The sequence below is a fragment of the Vigna unguiculata genome, chromosome 8 (genome assembly GCF_037176805.1).
Source record: "Vigna unguiculata cultivar grain cowpea cultivar isolate G323 ecotype 2 chromosome 8, ASM3717680v1, whole genome shotgun sequence".
In the NCBI taxonomy this organism is placed as follows: Eukaryota; Viridiplantae; Streptophyta; class Magnoliopsida; order Fabales; family Fabaceae; genus Vigna; species Vigna unguiculata.
The window spans coordinates 5,740,631-5,764,606 of NC_140799.1; the positions used below are offsets into that span (position 1 = coordinate 5,740,631).

The 23,976-nt window shown below is 30.8% G+C and overlaps 2 protein-coding genes across 2 annotated transcripts; one reads left to right on the plus strand and one right to left on the minus strand.

Annotated features, from left to right (window-relative positions):
• Positions 1-1,933: 1,933 nt before the first annotated feature.
• On the minus strand, positions 1,934-3,775 carry LOC146884051 (uncharacterized). The gene is made up of 5 exons (XM_085665647.1): positions 3,538-3,775; positions 3,236-3,434; positions 2,917-3,060; positions 2,745-2,842; positions 1,934-2,067 (listed from the first exon to the last, which is right to left on the minus strand). The coding sequence occupies exons 1-5, from the start codon at positions 3,773-3,775 to the stop codon at positions 1,934-1,936; spliced, it is 813 nt and encodes a 270-aa protein (XP_085521773.1).
• Positions 3,776-12,458: 8,683 nt separating this feature from the next.
• LOC114195575 (C2H2 and C2HC zinc fingers superfamily protein) lies at positions 12,459-13,992 on the plus strand. Its single transcript, XM_028086091.2, has one exon. It carries the CDS (start codon positions 12,583-12,585, stop codon positions 13,465-13,467), a length of 885 nt encoding a protein of 294 aa, XP_027941892.1. The 5' UTR covers positions 12,459-12,582; the 3' UTR covers positions 13,468-13,992.
• Positions 13,993-23,976: the final 9,984 nt, after the last annotated feature.

Sequence of the window (23,976 nt, forward strand, 5' to 3'; positions counted from 1 at the left end):
AATAATAAATGGATTTTTATTATATTTAAATTTTTTAATTAACTTTATATTAATGTCGATTTAATATAATTAATATTAAGAGAACCCGTTTAACGTTGAATATCTAATAGAGTTGACAAATAATTATAAATAACTTTAACTAATTTTAATTATTTTTATATAAATAAAAATATTTATGTTAGTATAAGAGAAATTAATGCTAACTAAAATAAATATAAAAAATAAATAAAATTAATATCAATTTTGTTGATTAATTTTATTTATTTTAATATTGATATTTAAGTTAATTTAATTATGTTGATATTCATTTAAATTATTTTATTATTTATTTAAATTAATATCGATTACACTATTTAATATAATATATTTATAATATTGATTTAAAATAACATCAACTTATAATTTGAATCCGTATAAAATTTTTTGGTTGAGCTTCTCTTTCCGTATTCTCTTTATATCTATTTCTTTGCATCTCTAGAATCTCATTCTGAATGCAAGTGAATAGATAATTCATTTTTTAATTGAAATGAAAAAGAGTTTTAAAAGTATAAAATTACGAATTTTCTTGGTTATTAAACAAATATTTTTCTAACAATTGGTCTCAGAATTAGTTTTAATATTTATTCAAAAGTTCAAAGATCCTAAAAATGAGTAGTATTAAACCTTTCTTGACGGGGTTTCAATCAACAAACAACCATTATTTTTATTGTTTTTAGAAAACCACCTCTTTAATTTGTATGAAAAATTTCTTGAATCAATTGACAAGATAGTATGTCATTTTATTACTAAAGGCCTTTACATTCTAGTGCAGATTATAGAAAACAAACAAATTCCAAAAGGCTTCTCTACATGGACTATGGACGAAAATAGGATATCATAGTATGATATAATAATCAAGAACATCATATCATGGACACTTACTCTTGATGAGTTCTGCAGGGTGTATGTATGTCAAACTGTAAAGAAGATGTGGAATTTGTAACACATGAAGCCACAAAAAATGTTAAGAAAGGAAGAATGGATGCTCTCATACATAAATATTAGATGTGTAGGATGCTTTAGGAAGAAAGCATCTACAATGCATATAAAAACTTCACTTATATAACTCATATAGTTAATCATCTTATTGTTGCTGAAAATGGGTTTGATATTGAGGAGTTAAATACTAAGCCTCTTTAGTCTTTAAAATAGAATCATATAGTTTCCCTCATTTGTGGTGTGGGTGTTGATTTTGATGGTATAGGTTGTCTTGATGGTACTGGATGAGGTGATGGTCGTGGCTAGGTGGATGCTCCTACTTTGGTGTATGTAGGCCTGAGCATCGGTCAGATTGGACCGGATTCGGGCCCAATATCCTTAATCCACACAAATCGATTTTTTTTAAATCCATATCCGACCATTTAATAGGTCGGGTTAGTCGGGTTTGGTTAACGTGGATACAGTTAAATATGACTGGATATGGGTTACCCGAATTTAAAATTTTAAAGTTCTAAATCTCCATCGAAAAACCAAACCTAGATCTCCTTCTTCTCCAAATCGAAAAAACTAAACCAAAGATCTCCTTCTTCTCCAACCAAACCAAATGTGGTACTACGACACAACAGAGTATATAACAAACCAGCGCCGACACAACCATACCGACGACAGGAGGAATGGAGATTTGCACGAAGGGGTAATGAGTTGTTGAAGGTTGTTGCAGGTGAAAGGGGACAAGAAAATTAGGAAAGGTTGGAGTAGGCAATTTGTGATTGTGAAGCTTATGAGGAAGACAATGGTGTCTTCATTGATCGGAAGTAGTAGGTGATAGTTATATGTGGCAGCATTCTCTGAAGATGAAAAAGGTAGAGCAGTTGAATATAAAAAAAAAATTAGAGTTTTCGAAGTGTAACGGGTCGGGTTGGATATCCACGGCTTTTAATTTTAAATTATGTACCTAACCATCTAAGCCCGTTTTAACCCGAATATTTGGGTCCATGTAATCCGAATTCAAATAACCCGACTCGTACATAAACTTTTTCATTCGGGTAACATGGTTACGGTTGGGTAGAGCTTTTTTGCCCAACAGCCCTGCAAACAGTATATCTTTTCTTGTAACCTCCTTTTCTTAACTGAGTGTCATCCTTCTTAATCTCCCAAGCTTCTAGTCTCCTATTCCTTTTAGGTCTTCCTAGGATCACTCTTTTTTATGGGGGAAATACATATGGATATGAAGTTCTTTCCCATGCTTGTTGACTGTTGATTGGGTAGACGATAGGATTGTAAGTTTCTTCATATATGGACTTTCTAAACTAGTCAGACATGAAGTCCTCTACACTTAAATTAAGAAATTTCATTACAGTAAAGGCATGACAACAGGGCATGCCACTAATGGCCCACTTTCTGCATGTGCAGTCCCTTTTGTCAATGTTCACAACAAACTACTCCTTAAGTTGAGAAACAAGCCTAACTTCGAATAACTTTCCGCTGACCACCTGATTTGGAATAAGAAAATGTTACGTATAGGTAAGGACCAAGTTGGGACAATTTGAAGTCATTAAAGCACCAAACTAAATAACTTAAAGCATAACGTGTACCTGATATTAAAACGGACCTTGGTATCATTGTTAACCGTGATTCTTTATCAAGCCAATTTTGAACTTTCGGGCAGATTGAGCCTTGACGTGATTTGAGCTTTGTTCTATTGCATGCCCATCTTTTCATTATGTAAACCCTAATATCCTCCAACATGTTAATGATAGACTTACTTCTGGTATTACCTATTGCACCATTGAATCCCTCACACATATTGTTCACTAATGTATCACAATGAGCTCTTGAAGTGAACCTTGACTTTGACCAAACCCTGATATAGTGAACTTTATATGAAGTTATCAATTCAGGATACAAAAAATACAAAGCATATGGAGGATGACGTGCCTTGGTGGAATTGCAATCAAATGTTCGAAAGCATTGACATTGACGTCCTTGATGTTCCTCATGTGGGCTTCCCAAGCTTGTGGATATGTGGCTCTTGCAGCCTTCCATATGAGTTGATGCAGTTTTTTCCCTGGGAATTTCTTTCTAAAGTTGGAGTATAAGTGCCTCACACAAAAGCATTGGTCCACTCCGGGTAAAAGTTCTTGTATTGTAGGTAACAGACCTTTACATGTGAAAATTAAAAGCATTGAAAATCAGATCATGAAAAATTTTACTAAAATACGAGATAAATAAAACGAAAGTTACACGTGGAATTCACCTTTTGTTGGTCTGAAATAGGTTTGAAATAAAGGTGCATGTTGCAACCACTGTTTCCCCACCTATGTCTTCAATGAGTAGCTCCAAAAACCATGTCCTAGAGTCCTTATTCTCAACCTCTACAACAGCATATGCTATATGTAATATTTGTTCATTGCCGTCTCTTCCAATTGCTTTTAATAACTCCCTTCCATATTTACCTTTCAGGAAGCACCCATCTAACCCAATTAAAGGCCATACAACATGTGAAACTATCCTTGCATGCCTTCAAACATGCATAGAACCTCCTGAAAATTAATTCACCATTTACTTCCTCAACTTTGATCTTTACTGTTGACCCTGAATTGGTTCTCAAGAGCTCGTGTGCATAGTCATAAATTCTCTTGAATTGTTCTTTATATGAACCCTTCACATTTTTTGCTACCATTGCTTCAGTTCTATAAGCCATATTCCTAGATATTCCTATATTCCATTTTATGCTCACTTTCTCACGCATATTAGTAACTTTCATATGTGGATTTTCTCTAACAGTTTTCTCCATGTGCTTACTTAACCATTCTAAATTCATTAATTTTAGGTTGAAATCTCTATTACAGGTATGAACATCAATTATTTTTCTTAGTTGCCATGTCTTTATGGCAGACATGTATGCATAATAAACATACCATGTGCATTTTCCACCTACACCCACACATTTCATTGAAACTATCTTCTTATCATTCTTAACAAATTTCAAATTCTTCCCATTTTGAAGTGAATAAGTGTGCATGACATCTGTGAACTCCTTCTTCTTAGTAAAATAGTTCCTACTTCCCATTAGAAATCATACATTTTTTTGGCATACAAAACATAGAAAACCTACCATAACTTTCTTTATTAAAGGTATACTCCTCACTATATGATGCACTAAACAACTCATCAGAATGCCACTCATTATCAGAAACAAGACTGTCTTCAACATTATCTGAATCACTCTAATGTTTCACATTTTTCCTAGAGGACCGTTGTGGTTTTCGTTTATGTTTTTCCTTTGAACTCCCACCAACCTGTTGTGAAACATTATCAACTTCACAATCAATATCACGAACCCATTCATCTTCGATATCATTATGAACTTAACATTCAATGCTAATATCAATTAGTCCATTATCACTATAAGTTTCAGATTCAGTATCCTCCTCAAAAAGTACATCATCAACATATATATCATTTTCCTCCTATTCTTCACAAGCATCTTCATTCTCTTTTCCACCTTCACCACCATCCTCCATCTCTTCTTCAACAACATATTCACCTCCACCCACACCATCCTTCATATGATGTTCACCCAAACCATTACCAGCTCCCACCTCTTTATCAACTTCACCACCACATTCAAACTAAACATACTCTTGTATATCTTCTAACCCAGGTTTAGCTTCAACTTGTAACTGCTCCCCTTCACCAACACACCCAAACTCAGTACCCTCTTCTATCTCTTCTAAATCGGGTTGAACCCCTTAAATGGCCTCTATTATCTTTGGTTTAGTCATCTTATGTACCACATACAAGTGCTCTACACCATTTAGCATGGCTAAGTTAACCATATGCATAACACCTCTCTTCTAGCACTGTGCCAGCTCCTAAAAAGTACCATAACTCCTTAATATTGACGTGTCCTAAATCTTTCAATCCACCTACAATCTCAAAATAACTTCACATGTTTGGGTCACAGAACCACTCTGTAGTTTCCCCATGAAATTCTAGTTTCTCATTATCACGACATACAAAACTTCCATTGTGGTGGATCACAACTTCAAAACGGGCATCACACATATCACCCTATATATACAGATATACCCACAAATCAATTAAGAAATTACGGTCCATACCACACACACATTGAAATGAGGAATCACAAGTTATTAAAATATTTAGACACTCACATGGGAGACAAAAACGATAAAGGAGAACCCACCACCACACCGAATATGGAAAAGCAAACAAAAATTACTCACAACCAACAAAATAATATAAAATCAAATATACTTAAACAACATTACCCACCAACCAAATCATACGGAAAACAAAACAATCACAGAATTAAAGGAATAAAATCAAATATAATAGCAAAACCCAACAACCAAAGCTAACTGACATTCGCAAAAGTGCACTTCCTACAAATTCTGCTTCGATAAACAACGAACGCCCACAAATGTCCCACCAAATGTCGTACCAATGAACGCGGCACGAAATGCCCTAATCTTCTACCCATCTTTTCCTTGCCTTCGCCCTCCACTGGTCAGTTCATGCAAGATGAAGTCACAAATCCCTAATGTCAAAAATTAGGGATTCTTAACTTATCCTAGAATAAGAAACCCAACCACTTTCGTCTTCTTTTTTTTCGTTTAACAATTACTATATTCAACGCCAGTAAATAAGTCCACCACACATTGTCTACTATACATTGTCATTAAAAATTTTAACAGTGTTAACGATTTACTCTTTATTTAATATAGAATTTCAAAATAAATAACTCAATTGGGACAACTTTGAAGCTGAGGATCCAATTGATATTTCTTAACCAAAACGAGAACTTTGCGTGTGATTAAACCTTATAGAAAATAAACAAATTCCAAAAGGCTTCTCTACATGGACTATGGACGAAAATAGAATAGCATAGTATGATGTAATAGTCAAGAACATCATATCTTGGACATTTACTCTTGATGAGTTCTACAAAGTGTATGTATGTCAAACTGTAAAGAAGATGTGAAATTTGCAACACATGAAGCCACAAAAAATGTTAAGAGAGCAGCAAGAATGAATACTCTCATACACAAATGTTAGATATGTAGGATGCTTCAAAAAGAAAGCATCTACAATGCATATAAAAGCTTCACTCATATAGTTAATCATCTTATTGTTGTTGGAAATGGGTTTGATATTGAGGATAATGACAAATATTTGTGGGTAATCCGATATTACCCAAGGATTACCCACGACTCAAAATCTATACATATGTAATATATGTAATAGTGGCGTCGATAAATTTTGATAGATTTTTGGTCCACGAAAAATGTTAATCTGTGAGAAATACATACGGACCCATCTGTGGATAATTTCCTACCACTTAAAATTAGTGGATAACACATACGACCATCTTCCGTGAATAATTTCCCATGACTTAACTTTTATGGGTAATGTTGACAAATCATTATCATTGGATAATTTCCACTACAAACAGTCTATGAATCATTTTTTACAACTAAGGTAAAATTACTGATCAGTTTCAGAAACCTATATATTGAGTATTATCATTGAATGTACAATGCTTAAAAGCTGCAATCATTTTAATATTCAAATAGCATATTGAACACAATATTATTGAATCTTTAAACAATTCAAAATTAATTTTAAATACTATCCAAATCAAACATAATCAAAGGTAAAAAAAGGAAGATAATGCCAAAATGCAATCAATCTAGAACACTGAAAAAAAATAAAAGATAACATGCCAAAATGAATAGAACACTATCCAAATTACAAACGAAATTGAAACACAATCTTATATTCAAAAAGTTAAATAAGTGACCCATCCAAATATATTGTAAACAAAGTTAGGTAAAATGTTCTCATTTTTCACAAATTTAGCTCACCATTATATTTCACTTTAGAATCATAGGAGGATTTGGGAGATTTTGAAAGATTGGAGGGAAGTGTTCAGAGAAAATGTTTAGAAAAATTTTAGAGCATGAGCATGTGATGGATTTTAGGGAAAAGAATATTAACATTTTTTTTAATTTAATTTAATTTATTTTTATTTTATCATGGATTAATTAGTTTTATCCATGAATTTTCTTTTCCCATGCTTTTCTTCCCCTAGATAAGTTTATTATGTAACTAGTTTTGATTATTTTTTATATTTTATTACTATTAATTAAATTAATGAGTAATCTCATAAGTAACAAAAATTTACAGATTAATTTTTTTATGGGTAATTATTCGTAAGTAATTCAAATTTGTCTTGTAATGAATTGAAGTATCTCAAATCCTTATAATTCTTATCTGTTGATAAAGAAAATTAATGTGAGCGTTCTACTATTATATTTAATTATATTTAAGTGTTCTTATTGTAATACTTGCATTTGGTATAAATTTTTCCCATTAAAATAACAATTTTTTTACATACTTTTACCTTTTTTTTTTCTTTTGCTGACACTCTCTTTCATTTTTCTAGTCAACATAAAAAAAAAAATTGAGAGGAAAAAGAAAAGAAAAAAGAGAAACCAATAATATCCCATAAATAAAGGCAAGTGGATGTCACATACTCACATGAGCCAAATTCATCATCCACATAGTCAACCACCACCTTAAATTTGTCCTTTCCAGCTTCCATCAACAATAGCATTTCACTGTTGTATACTCAAACATAGCAGACAACTTTTTTATGAAAACATTATTTTGCAGCAAAATATTTGGGATTAAAGGATGCTTGCAAGTCCATTCTAGACCAAGATCAATCAACAAATGTTTACTTCCAAAGATAACACCCAATCATTCAAATTCAACTCAAACAACCATATATATGTTTTCTAGTAGTCACAAGAGTCAAAGTAACAAACATTGTCTATTGAATATTTCAAGCTAACCTTAATTAGGGTTGCAATTTTGAACCTCCTTATGCAGAAATTGATTTTATCTTTTAAGAAGGATTTGTGGAGAAGTTTGTTTAAAGAAACGTATGTATCTTGAACTTGAACTTGAAATTACTGCTCCAGCAATTGGTATCCATTGATTCATTGATGTGATGATAAGTAGCACACAACTTGCATGCACAGAAAAGCAAACTGGGGTTTGGGAAAATGACTTTTTGGATGAGTGTGAAGGGACTGAGTAAGAGATGATGCACAAAATTAAAGAAAGTAAGGTTTAGAAAGTGGTTTTTGAAAGGAAAAAAGCATCTCAGAGTGACAAAGTGAAAGGCATGTTAGGGTTATTGATGACTCGTTTACGTGACAATCAAGGCCCAGCCAACCATGTTTCCCTTTGTCATTATCAGCATCATCTTTGTGTCCAGAGAAAGAAAAAACATCCTTTTAAACATCATTCTTTATTTCATTTTACTAACTACATACACACCTAATATATTGTACCTACTTATTATACCTCTTATTTCAATATCTTTTATTCCATTTGGCTACAAAACAATATATTCTAGTAGAAACATGAGTGCCTATATGAACTCCTTAAATTTAATGTAAACTATAAAAATAGAATTATAATTTTTTTTATTGAAGTATTGTTTTAAAAACTTAATTTTTAAAATCAATCATAAAAATATGAGTAATACGCAAGAAAAAGTAATACCTACAAATAATGTTTTCTTTTTCAAATGATCCCAATAAATATAATTTCAGTTAAAAGTATCATCTATACTTTAGCAAATAACTTTACTAAATAATATCACTTGCTTTGAAAAAAAAAAATACGAAATAAAATGCAAGAAAACAAATTAGTTAATTTACAACTTATTCTGGGTGTCCTATATTTATTTTCTGTTTCAAACTCAATTATAAATTATTTTTTTGGGATTATCAATACTTTAAATCATAATATTTATTGAAATTATTCTAAATTTCAAGTTTTTTTTATCTGTGATAAGGAGTATATAAATTGATGAAGCACTCAAGAGTGTACCAATTCGTACACAAAATCTAAAAAACATAAAATAAAGAGTTAAATATATTTTTTATTCCAAATTATTTTTGAAAATTGTGTTTTAGTTTTAAATTAAGATATATTTTATTTCATCTCTTCATTTTCTAAAAATGATATCTAGAGGCTATAATATAATTTACTGTGAAAAAACCACTCTACATACCATTATTAGACTTCATAAGTAGAGAAACAAAATAAGTATATACTTTAATTTAAAAACAAAACACAATTTTTAAAAATAATTTGCAACCAAAAATACAATACATCTTTATGTACTGTATTTATACATTAGGGTTTAGGGTACAAGTCCAACTAAATTATAGAAATGTATACTTCCTTTAGAAAAAAAAAAATACAATACATCTTTATGTAGCTTTTAGCATCATTCTGAATTTCAAGTATGTCCTTAAATATAACAAAGCATAGTAAGAAAAGACAGTGAAAATCAAATCTGAATTTAAAAATGAATGGAAAGAACGATAAGATAAAAAAAATCAAATCACATAGTCAAATGTCTTTTTTACCTAAAAATCCATCGAATCCAATCGAAAGCATAAAGAAGAAGAGAAAATGTGTTGATTGTGGTACTTTCACGTGGATCCTAAAGATATTTATTTATTTTTATGGATGGATTGAAAGTTTGTGATTTTGTTTTGTGAAGAGCTTTCAAATGTGGACCTGTTTAAAGAGACAGAGAGATCTCATAAAGAGATTTGGTTGTATGCATTGATTAGACAACTAACAATATATTAACATGAAGTCATTGAGTTGTTTACCCAATGGGATTACTCTCTTTTAATTTCCCAAACTCACTCATTGCCCCTTTAAGGTGGGGTTACCACTTTTCTTAACCAAAGTTGCCAAAAATTACTTGCGAATATGGTAACAATAATTACTCTTATATATGCCTCTGCTAAAGCCAAATTTATGTACCTAATCCAATACTTTAACTTAGAGATTAGATCCGCCATAATTATAATATTAATATTAATTCTAATAATTAACTTCATCCTAAATACCACTATCAAGGGCATTAGAGCAACTCCACATCAACTTCCTCTTTTAATTGTCGGCCATTTTGTCTCTTCTGCCTCTATACGACTCATCACATACCATTTCTCTTGCACACCTTCAAATTATTTTATTTCATGGGGACCATGGCAGAAAAACAAAAATACTAGGTTATGTTAAAAATTATTCTTCACAATTCGAATTCAGTTCAGGGTTTATATCAGGTAGAAATAGAAAGTTCAAAATTAAGGAAGATTAATAAACTTATTATCTGCTAAAGTCGTGTCATTAGTAACGATTTTAATTTGCAAAAAGAAAAAAAATAATTAAAGTAAAAATGATACTTTTTTTAAGTTTGTCAACACCAAAGTTGCCTTTACTGTCACGATTTCACTTCAATTAATAAAAGTTGTGTTCTGCGTATACTACTTTGTTACGAACTTGTGCTAATTTACCATGACTTTCTCAGATCTGCAATATTTATGTAGATTTCTCCATTTTTGTAATAAAAGATTCGAATTGCACCATTTACGTAAAAAAGCTAGAAAGAAATATGTAATTTCACAACTTAATTTTTTTACGTTTTTACGTTAATTAGTGTCACGAAGTTGTATTTCATCGATTGAGAAATAAATAAAGTACGTTAAAAAAATTATTTTCATAAAAAATCCGAATATTTCAACGGATCTAACTTTTTGTTTGAAACAAAAGTTACAATGTCTAAGGTTAATTAGTTTATATGTACTATGAGTCTAAAATATTTGATAACATTTATTGTTAATATAATTTTAAGACAGTTATTAATGTACCATATGGTCTACTTTACAATATATATAACAATATTTTTAAATAAGAATTAATGAAAAAACTATATATAACATGAATGCATGAATTATTATAAACTGTTTATTGCAATGTATATATATCAGTTGTAACTAGAAATAGAAAGGGGATAACCTAATTCATTGATGAGGCAAGAAATAGAAAAAGGGATAATATAAGAAGCAAAAGGAGGGAAAAACATATACAAAGGGACAATCCTGCAACAACTGGGGGACACAGTGTCTTTGTTGATGGACTTTCAAGTACTTACGAAAGTTTTGTTTGGTGACTTTGGAATATGAAGACAATGTTTGGTTTTGTCTCCTATGTGAATGAGGATATAAATGAGTTTGATATCATATGATTAAGGTACTTTAGAGCTGCGCGTGATCCTATCGCTCCTTCATTTTCTTCATCTTCTTATTCTGCCCTAACCCAAATTCCAACCGCTAACTCATCACTGCTTTCAAATATACCAACAAACCATGTTACCACAACATTATTTTCTCAACATACTTTTCAACAACATTGAGGATAGTCTCGATATTCAACTAAAAATAAGATGAATTTATAATAAGATTATAATGTATATTTTACAATTTTTAATATAATATTAAAATTTATTTTAATAAAATTTGTTAAACATATTATGTCAACTATCATTAGATCATTAATATATGTACGTCCATCGGACTAACTTTTTCTACAATAAAAAATATAATGTAAATTTCATGTCGACTAAATATAAAATTAATTTATGAAAGAAAGAATTATCTTACAAATTAATGATGAGTTAAATTTAGGGTTCAGTATCTTTTTGACCATGAGTTAAATTTAAACTCATTTCTTAGTATTTTTTTGAAATAATAAAAAGAAAAAATAATTTGTGATGAGCATGTACCACTGAGAGAGGTTCACTTCAAAGCAGATATAATTTCTTCACACAACGCCATGGCCTACTGTATTAAAGTACAGAACAATTGGATGTGAGTCTAAACATCCAACCACATGGGTTGTACACAGGACTTTCAAACAAAGTCAGAAAAAGAAGAAACCCTATCAATTTTCCTCCTGAAAAACGATGCTACAACCACTACAGAGTAATGTTATTTTTTCCTTTCTCTTTTCAGTTAGTCTTAAAATAATTTTTAATTAATAATAGCAAACATGTTTAAATTGTAACGTTAGTTTTTCTCGTTTTATCTTTTAACAACACAAACACTTCATTTTATAATGGTGAGAAAAATTAAATGATGTTTGTGGACCCCCTTGTTGAGTGCAAGAGGTGAAGAAAAGAGAGATGAAAAGAAGACAAAAAGAAGAACAAAACAAAACAAAACAAAAATGAAAGATGTATCAAGTAACATGATATAATAAGAAATACAGAGAGAAATAGGATGAAAGAGATATGAAAAATACTAAATAGATGTAGAAACATCATTGTATATGTTGTAATGTTTATTTGAAATCCATATGTTGGACAATAATCAAAACGAAGAATTTGTCTGTTTTGGGGGATTACTTTATTTAAGTGATGCGTGCTTGGTTTTGTTCAAGTATTGAAAATAAAAAAGGAAAATCATAATTGATGGAATTAATATTGGTGTTATTATATTATATATAGTATGAACATTTATAATCCAAATAGGATTGGGCAGTGTGCATGACAGTGTAGACATAAAAAAATAAAAGCAAAAAGCAAGTGTCTCTCTCCAATATATACTACTTTTATCCACATATAGTGTGAAGAATCAAGAAATTAAAATTCCTTAACCAACCAAACAAAGGGAGTGGGAAAGTACTCTGGAAACTGCAATGGAAGGAAGAAGCAAGAAAGAGGCACACTTTTGTGACAGACCAAGCTTCTTCTCCTCTTGTGGTGCAGAGGCACCTCCTAGTCCAAGCACTCCACTGCAGCATCCACAAGAGAAGAAACAGGTATCTGTTGAGGAAGAAGAGGAAGAAAACAAGGAGTCAAAGCATGGTACTATATTGGATCTAAATGTTTCAGGTGATGATTCTTGCAGTGCAGAAGGACTAGAACTGAACCTCATAACCTGTTTGGATGTGGGGTCATCATCCATTGATGCCAATTCCTCTGCAGAAGCCCCTCTTGCTTCTGATGCTGCCGAGCCAAGAGTCTTCTCCTGCAACTACTGCCACAGAAAGTTTTACAGTTCACAAGCACTTGGTGGGCACCAAAATGCACACAAGAGAGAGAGGTCAATAGCAAAGAGAGGGCACAGGTTTGGATCACAGATAATGGCCTTTGGCCTTCCCTTACTGCATAATAACAACCACTATGCAAGCATGGCCTCCCTACCCCTTTATGGTGCTTCCAACACTAGAGGAGGACCTCTTGGAATTCAAGCACACTCCATGATCCAAAAGCCCTCTCATCATCATCACCATCATCATGTGAGTGGATTTGGAAACTCTTACTCACACCACCATGGTTGGTCCAGACCCATCATTGACCAACAACCTGGAATAGCAAAACTACCGGTGCCTGATTTTCACAGAACAAAATCAGCATTTTCAGCATCACAGACAAGTGTTGGTAGGTTTGAAATGGCTAACACCCTCATCAATTCTTCAGCCAATAAGGAAATCGGTGGATGTGTGGCCAGTGCTGAAACTCGTTTCAAGAGTAATAATCAAGAAGAAATGAAGCACCTTGATTTATCCCTCAAGCTCTAAACCAAAGTTTACCACCACACCAATTTTAGCTGCAACTTCAAGATTTTTGAACTCTCAGCAACCACAACTTGACTAGATCGGTGGTTCAATTTGTCCACAATTTCAAGATCCAAACCACGACTCTGAACATCATTGGCTTGGCTTATATCTATATATAGTCTTTGCATCGATGAGGATGAGTAGTAGTAGATTAGTATAGTTAAGATTTTTGCAATTTTATTTTTCCCCCAGTGTGAAATAACATTTGTGTAAATTTGTTTTTGGGAGGATCAAAGTTCTTTTCTTGTAAATGACTTCAGAATCATTCAACTCCAGTTAGGTGTTTTTATTGAGTTGAAATTTTAAAGTTTGTTGATGAGTCCTTTTCTTCCCCACATCACTTTTTCCCCTATTCTGTCACTAGCTAAAAGTAAATGTAATGAAGGTTTCCTTTTTTTTTTCTCCAAGGTCTTGTAACTCTTGTGGATCAGTCTGAAGATTGAATCGAATATATATATGTGGCACGACTATTCCCATTTTCATGTATCACAATTTGAAATTTAGTCTGTAAAATAATGGAAAAATAATATGGGATATTGCTCCAGAGGTTGAGGATCACAAATTCAAGTGTGATACTACATGCTCCGTGAGCACGTGTACAAATAAGCTTAACATATTCCGTGAGTTTAAGTTTTATATTTAATGAATATCAAAAAGGTTGAATACTATATAAAACTGAAAAAAATGTTAAAATTGATATCAATTTTTTACGTGGTTTGGATTCATATTATATTTACTTATTTCTATTTATAAATCTTTTAAAAAAAAATAAATGGTATCAAGATGGTTGGTTCATCTTGGTGACCTAATCAACCTAACAAGTTAAGTTTTAAAAATACAAAAATACAAAATAATTTTTAAATATATTTTATATTATATAAAAGGTATATGTTGATTAAGTCAATATTCATTACAAGAATAGAGCAATAGTGCAGGAAGAGATTTGACATGAGTTATTTTCGAATTTTTACTTTGTTTCTCTAACCGAAACATATCCAAATCAAGTAAAAAAAAAGTGACTGTAGATTTCAATTTTGAACTGAAGCATATTCTTCATAGATAGACTTCTCTTTTTGGAACCAAAGCTTATATGTGAAATAAAACAAAATAATTTGAAATTATTTAAATATATAAATGGAGGCAAATTATTTAATAATTTGAAATATTGTGATTCTTTAAATGCACAGCGAAGAGATGAGAACAATATACGTGCGGCAAGGGAAGGGAAGGGAGTGTAGTGGTGGCAAATTCGCATTACGCAATTGTAGAGCAATGGTAGGATAAGACGTTGGTGTTGACCAAGTTAGGCAATGACGAAGTGGAGCAATGCATCTCGTGTGAAGAACCTAGACACAAAATGTGTGCGTTAGGAAACAAGCCTTAAACGATAGGAAAAAAAAAGAAAATAAATATTCAAGGATGAGAGAACGAGGGAAGATATAGAGCAATGGCAAAGGAAGGGAAGAGAACGTGAGGGAAAGAGAATGGAGTGGCTTTTGCATTCGTAGTGGCAAAGGAGAAAGGGCTAGGAATGACAGTGGCGTTCACATTAGCAGAGGAAAACAAAGGAGTTCACAGCGGTTCAATGAAGCAAATGCCTTTGGTAGAGATGTAAAATTTCTAAAAAAATAATTCTAGCAAAGGAATAAACTTTGATTCTTTATAAAACCACAACTTATTCTCTAACATAAAGATAAAAAAATTCAAAAATATAATGGAATTTTTAAAATTTTGGGAGGACTTTAGGCTTCAATTCTAAGACAATCGAAGCCACAACCCTAACATTTGAGTATATTGTTATCACCTAGCAAGCATACCAAATCACACAAGTAATAACTGGTCAGACCGGAATATCGTTTCCTAAAAGACTCGTGTAATACCAAATAGTCGTGCAATTAATAACTAATTAAGACTAAGGAATAATTCCATAACTTGAGCTTTTGTGCTAGAAAATAAAATTAACATTAACGATAAAAGGTGAACGTTTGAAATTTGAAACACTAAGAGAATGAAAAAGACTAGAAATGAAATGGATTGATATTGTTGGGGTTAGATTTTACTGACTTCACTCTCATGCATTTAAAACACTCAAACTCTTCTCCATTAGTATACTAATGTCAACCCACAAATTTACTCAAACTCTAATCCCTTAGTTGAATGATCATAGGTTTTCTTATTAAGAGTCAATCCCTTGAATCCCAAATAAGTGAACCCGCTTTATGAACTAAGGTTTAAGACAACTAATGGGTCAAGCTTCATTTCTAGATACAAGTTTCATTAGGTATCTTGTTTCAAGTCTAAGTTTTAAAAGATATTTTCCAATACCTAATGAACCAAGTATCATGCAATGAATGACCAAATCAAAGCAAGCATTAAGTAGAGAAATAAAGATACTAGCATTTAATGGAAGAAGCATATATATATATATATATATATATATATATATATATATATATATATATATATATATATATATATATATATATATTCAAAACATTCAACAATACAAGAGAGTTCAGTGCATACATCTATTCCTAACAAAATGAGTTTAGCTCTTCATTATCATGGAAAACACATACTTACAAAATGAAAGTGGAAGAAGATGAAGATACAAGGAGGAAGAAGAGATTGATCCCACAAGCTCTAGTAGACCTCCAAGCTCTCCAAAGAATTTTTTCGCATTCCAAACGTTCCAAGATAACTTTCCCTCAAGAAAACAAGAAGATATAAGGCTATCTTGCCACGTTAGAAAAAGTGGTGCCCGGCGTGAACTGTCCATCGTCGGGCATGAGCATCTAAAGAAGAGAAAAAATGGGTCTATTCATATGGCGCCCAATGTGCCCTTCAATTGAGGTTGGCGCCCTATGCTAATGTTGGTTGCTCGACGCTACCTGGTGCTAGTGTTGGCCATCCGTCATTGGCTTTTTGTATAATTAAAAGTGCTTGTGGCGCCCGACGACCTTTGTGTGTCGCTTGGCAACCTCTGTCTCCTCCATCATTGCATATTTTCTATCTTCTTCTTGCTACACTAGTGCAGATTTGACATTTTACTTCGCCTTATAGGCCTCGGTTATAGCGGAACCGAAGCCTATAAGGAGACGGTGGCATTTTTGCAATTTCGTCCAACTATATTACCTCGGGTGTGTGCAAAACCGGTGTAGTAAGAGGTTTTAGGCCTCGATTGCAAAAGAACCGAAGCCTATAAGGCAGCCCAGTAACCAAAATTTCAAAAATGCCATCAGCGTCAACACTTTTGGCTTCGGGTGTTTCTGGACCGAGGCAATATGAAGAGGTTTTTAGCCTCGGTTAAAAAATAACCGAGGCCTATAAGTTAGCTAGTAACCCTAATTTCAAAAATGTCACCAACGCCGTCACATTTGGCTTCAGGTCTTTATTGACTGAGGCCATAAAGGGACTTTAGGCCTCGGTTATTAATTGAACCGAGGCCATATGCCCTATTTAGGTTCCCAAATTCGCGACTTCGCACTGTTCACCTTCGTCCCTGAGCGAACACTTTGTGCGCGGTGGAGGCATTCTCGTCTTCATTTTCTCGTGCGGTGGTGTTTGGTTCGTCATTGGCGAAGGAGGCATGCTCGCGGCTCACGACAAAGGCGTGATTTGGTGGTCACTCTCTTCCTTTGTCTGCGGTGGTGATGGCGGCACAGTGGTAGGGTTGCCCGCAATAGTGGCTTGAAGTTCTGCTTCGAACGGCGGTGGAGGTGCTGGATCTCTAGATCTCTTGGCTCTACTGGTTCATGGTGGTTTGTCGTTGTCGCATTCAGACCGTGCAGTGGTAGCATGGGTCTGAGCGTCGCGGTGGGTTGCTCGTTCAGTGCTGGTGAAGGTCTGGCTGTGACAGCGTTTGCCGACGATCTCGGTGGCGAGGACGAGCGCAGCAGTGCTAATTGTGGTGTGAGCGAAGTACCCCTATGGCTTCGGGTCCTCAGAGAACCGAAGCAGAAAAGTACCCCCTATGGCTTCGGTTGACACCCGAGGCAAAAAACCACCCTTTTTTGCCTCACTCCAATATGCCTCGGTTATGGAACCGGGACAGAATATCAAAAACAACCGAGGCCAAAAGCCCTTACTGCACTAGTGCTACTTAGGATTGTTAACTTGTTTGGGTTTTGGAACAAAGCTTCTTGTCATAAAATTAGACACAAAAAATGGAAATTAGTGATATAATTAGATTAGTCTAACCCAAAATGTATTTCTCAACAAAAGTATGACAAAATTGAAGATTAAAAATGTTAAAAGCTATAGAAGAGTTGATTTTGTTAATAAAATACAACCCATATAATGTGAAAAATTAACATTATTTTATATGGCTTCGAATACTCCAACGTCAAGACTATGACTTTGGTTATCTTAGATCTGAAGCCTAAATCATTCTAAAATTCCAAAAATACTACCATGTTACTATAAAAGCTTCGTTTGTAAAGCAATTTTGAAAATGATTTTTGTATTAGTGGAGTCAATTTAGCCTGTGTTAATCTGGTATTAACTTTTCAATAAATAAATTTATTTGTCCTACTTAATTATAAGTTGACATTAACTATGTTTAATTTTTTTTGATTAATGAAGATATTTGTGTTAGTTTAAGTTGTTGTCAACTTAGTCCATTGAAATAAGTATTAAAAATAAATAAGGTTAATAGACTTAGTTATTACTAATTTTATTTATTTTTTATATTTATCTTTATCTAAGTTAATACGATTAATTTGAATTAAATAATTGTATATTAATATAAAATAATCTTATATAATTAGTTTATATTTCATGGTAGGTGAATAAGATCTACGAATGAATTAATAAATGTGATTATTATATATGATCCGATTACATGTTTCAGGTATCAATAAAAACAAACAAAATCAGTGTAAAAAGAATTAGAAAAAAGAGGACGGTGACATTCATTAGTTTATACACTGAATGATACTTACAAGAGCCGACATTAAAAATTGCAAAAAAGTTGACAACGTTTGTAAAATTAATCTTAAAACTACTATAGCTGTCAAATATGACTGAAAATGTGTTGTTTTTAATGATGAGCCGAATATGAATAAGTAAAGAATTGAGTATAAAGAAAATGTTTTAACAGTGTTGGTTATTCCTGATCACGGGATAGAAGAATACAAGATTCCTACATATAAAGAATTAGAAAGGCAATGCAAGAACCAATAAGAAAGTGGGTAGATAAAGAAATGCATGAATCGAATGATAATATTATTTTGACTATTAAATTTTGACAACTTTCTTTTATAATATGAGATGTCATTTTTTAATTGGTTTTCGAATATTAAGAATGAAAAAAAGGAAAATTAAAAAAATATTTAAAAAATAACACATAAGATTATAAGAGAAAGTTATTAAAATTTAGTAGTTCAATGATTATTTTTCAGTGGGTGAATGAAAGAAAGAAGTGGTGGTTTGGGAAATGGATAAAATATTTATAGAAGAGAAGAATAAGAGTTTGTGTATTATATTGGTGAAGGCATTTTTGTCCTTCATGGCTTTCATGTACTAGGTCTCTTTCATCAAGAGTGGTCTCAAATCTAGGAAAGATTCGTGTGTTTTATATTTTAAACAATTGTGACATCTATGCCCACCCCAATCTCACAAACGACAAACCTTTTCGTTTTAAATAATAATACCGAACGTGGCTCTTTGTCATCAACACATGCCGTCTCATTCCATCCACTTTTCTCACCATTCTATAACTTCTAACTTAATCTTATAAATTCAACATTGCATTTACTTCCAAATACTTCAAATGTCGATTCAAGTTAAAAAAATAATAATATTAAACATTAAGTTAGTCAATTTTTTATTAATTTAAATTTATGTAATCTCTCCTTAACAAATCTTTTGAAAAATACCAATATTCTGATTAAAGTTATATTTTTAATATACTTTTCATTTTAAAGATTGAGCATCTTGTATAAATGTATTAAAAAAATAGAAGGAGAGGAATAGAAATGTTTTAGGTTCTCTCTACGACTAATTTAAGGAAATAAAATTTATTTAATAGATGTAAGAGGAAAGATAAAAGAGAGTATGAGCTTAATTATCTTTCTCTAACGAAAATTAACAAACAATATTTCTCGATAATATATATATATATATATATATATATATATATATATATATAATATATATATATATATATATATATATATATATATATATTATATATATATATATATATATTATATATATATATATATATATATATATATATATATTAGGGTTAAATATATTTTTATCTTATAACTTTCAATGAAAATTAAAATTGGTCATTTTCGAAACTTTGATTAAATTTAATCTTCTAATTTTAAAATTGTGTGGATTAGTCTTTTTAACCAAATTTTATTAATTTTATTTAACGTTTCATAATAGTTTTGTAGCTAATATTCAATACAAAATATGTCAAATGATGTAAACAATTTAAATGTTATCATGAAATGTGTTTAAAACGTTAAATAAACTTAAAAATTTGGTTCAAGGACTAAGTCTACATAGTTCTAAAATTAAGAGACTAAATTAGACCAAAATTTTAAAGAGAGACTGATTCCAATTTTTACCGAAAATTGAAGAGAAAAAACATATTTAACCATATATTTTAATATATCAAACAACTAAACATGAAACTAAAAAACTTCAACAACGGATAACACGAGACTTAATGAACTTGATTAAAAAAGATTTTAATATCATTTAAAAAAAAGTATATTTTAATTGAATGTTAATATTACAGCACCAATTTGGAAACTGAGATTTACATTTATATCATAGTTTATGTAATTAATACTATAAGATCTTAAGCAGAATTTCTCGTATAAATGATTAAACATCTAAATGTAAGATATTTCTTGAAAATATTATATACTTTATTTGAAGACCTTGAGTAAATAAATAAATGGGAATCCTATAGTATAAAATCATTATACACTTTAAACCCTTTTATATGTTACCCTTTATTCGGCTTTGTATGATGGACAAAACTCTTACATATTTTAATTATATATTCATATCAGGAACAATGTGGAAGTATCCACAGTTTGAACGTGAAAGCAGTGATTAAAACCTAACAATTTTGTAACAGCTGGTACACTGTATTTAAAATTTTGTCGTACTTTCACATTTGATTGGTGTATTTGAACTTTGAATTTCAATAATTAATTTAAGAAAGCACATAGACACTTATTGTAAAAAGCTTTGCATGATTTACGCCATATTATCTGTTAGTCACAACTTCTTCTTTTTTTTTTATTTTTAATTAAATGTCTGACCAATTGAATGGGAACACCTGGTTATCTTATGCCCTACAGCTGGGTTATCGTGTGCACCGTTCCCGTATACTACAAGAAATTATAAACAATATTCAATTATTACTATAAAATTATTTTTAGTTAGATTATATTTAGCGTTGATGAAGTTTTATCTGATAGGAAATAAAATAAAGTTAAGATACAAAGTATAATTTACTAAAGATCCATCGTCTGGAAGTATGTATGTGAGACGATATTTTTCTTTTTGTGGTAGGTTATTTTAGAATATATATTAAAATTTCACAAATGTGTTTTTTATATAGTCTCATATATGATTAATGGATTATAAATTTTATATTTTTACAGTAGATACTAGAAGGAAGTAATTGAATATTTAAATCCATAAATCTATCACAGGTTAAATAATTCAACATATCACGAACAGTTCATCACAAACCAAAATAATGTATTATCCATAAAATTAATAACCATGTGTAATATAATTAAAACTATCAAATAATTCAATTTATTAATTAATTATAATAATAACAAAATAGAGAATAATAATTTTATATTATAAATTTTATAAATATAATATTTTTATACTTGAATGACATTAATAAATAAATAAAGTATATCAATTACCACATGCATAAATACTAATTAGGAAATATAAATATGAATTGCAAAAATAATATTCAATACTTATCATATGTTTGGATTTCATAAATAATAAATAATAAATAATAAATAAAATAAAATCAAAACATAATAAATATGTGATCCAAAAATAATTCATACATTTTTATATACTAAAATATATAATAGAAAATGACATCATTATTAAATTTACGTATCATAAAAATCATAAAAATATAAATTATAAGCTAATACATAAAAGACTTAACTCCATATGAATTTTAAAAAATTTTAATAGCTAAACTTTTAATGAGTGAATCTTCTGACATATCTTTTATAACAATAAACTCGATCCAAGTTTAAAAATCAAAAACTTTCTCTCTAACAAATGAAAATCGTCCTAAAAGCATTTGGTTTAATTATTTCACTATGATAATCATTGTCCTAAATATTTTCTGTTACGCATTTGTGTTCATCATATACACTCTAAAAATTGATTCCACCTATAACATAGCAGAGATACATTAGAATACATTTTGTCAAAATTTCACATCTATGTATTAGCTCACAATTGATCTCGTGTTAGTAAGATATCAACCCTTTCAATAGTATGTTAAACTTTTCTTATAACTTATCGTTGTCCCAGAAAACCTTAGATAATAGCTTGAAGATTTTAAATCTTTCTGTTGATCTTATTTACTTGTTGGATTCAACCCTTTTTTTTTTCTCTTATCAAATAAGATGACTATCTCTTAAGTATTCAATCAATAATAATTAATTTTTCTATTTACAGTTTATTGAATTACTCTCTTTTATATTCAAAGACAATAACTTTAAAGTGCATATTATTTCAATAAAGACGCACTTCTGACTCTCATGTTGACTTCTGAAAAGGCATTCTCCATGGTCTCCCATTTAGACTTGGAATGATTGTATGGTTCATAAGGTTGACATTTAGGTTTTCAACGCAAGAGTCCAACTCATAAACAACTTCCATAATTGAGAAAACCATTAGTCACCGATCACTATGCTACTCTTCAATCGACACGTTGTGTTTGTTAGTTTTTTTTCTTCAGTGTTCTTGCAATTCACTTATAGGTGTCTTTGTACATTTCACCATTTTTAAATTTTATTCAATTTAGTTCTATTTTTTTAAATGTTAAAAAAAGTACTAATTTTTATAAAATATGGTTAATCTAATCTTTTTTAAAGATAATTTAAATCATTAACGGAAAATAATGATCACATGTCGCTTCGTGATTTAAAAATAATAATTTTCTTTAATTTAAAAAAAAAATTATTCGATATCATATGTCAAATCATTATCATTGACATATGTTCGTGTCTTATGTCTTATATTCAATTTAGTCTCAGTTTTCGTTAATTTTATTCAATTTAATTCTAATTTTGTTTAATTCAGTTCAAACTTTTGCGTCTCTCCAAATTGACCAAATTTAATTTTTATATAAATGTTATACATTATTTTATTAAAATTCACATGGATATTAAATATTTCTTTCATTATTTTTATACCAAACCTAACTATAATTTTGAAAGGAAATTATTAGATTTATGTTTGATTTTTGCTACAAGTAGCCAAATAGGGTTAGAGTTAGTTTAAAACTAGAAGGAAATTTCTTCATTATTTTTCAACTTGGAAGGAAAATTATCATTATTTTTGAAATTGGAAGGAAAATTATTTATTATTTTTAAACCAACTCTAAACATATTTTTTACATGCCGCCAACATCAAACATAAATATAACAATTTCTTTCCAATAATATAATTATGGTTGGTTTAAAAATAATTAAAGTGCTCTTATTAGAACTTGGAGTGTGGACCTTTGTAAAGTTGCAAGATCTCGATGGCCGATTGATCCTGGTTGGGTTGAATATTCCCGAGTGTTGGGACAAAGGGGAAGATCCACCTGTAAAAGTCTCTCCGATGCTCAAGCCAATAAGAGAGTAAAGATTCTTTGTCTACAGGAATATGAGAAGTGGACATGTTGAGCTTCGAAGAAAGGTAGTTTTTCTAAGGGGTCTGTCTATCTTACTATATATACGATGCACTTGGTTTTCAGACATTCAAACTGAAGTCTGAGAAGACAAGAAGAATTTTCTCTAACTAAAAGTGAGAACCTATTTGTTGTCCCACCAAATTGATTAGGGAAATATTGGAGGTGACAATGGGGTTCATTGAGGATTTTGATTAATCTGTTTAGAGAAAATGATTGTGAATGATAGATTTCAGAGTGAGTGTTTCATGGAGATACTATGTGTATTTATAAAGCCTCTCTGGACCTTGGACCCATACGATAATATTAACAACATAACCGCTACCTCAAATAAGTATAATAATAATAATAATAATAATAATAATGTGTCAAGATTATCGTGATTGTTGTTAATACATGGATATATTCTCTAATAGGTGGATTTGAGAATCATAAGACTCATTAGGCCTTATTGGGCCCCGCATCTATTGGGTCAGGTAGATATAGAAAGAAATATTCAATATAAATTTAAATTTTAATAAAAATTTTAGTATAACATTTATATA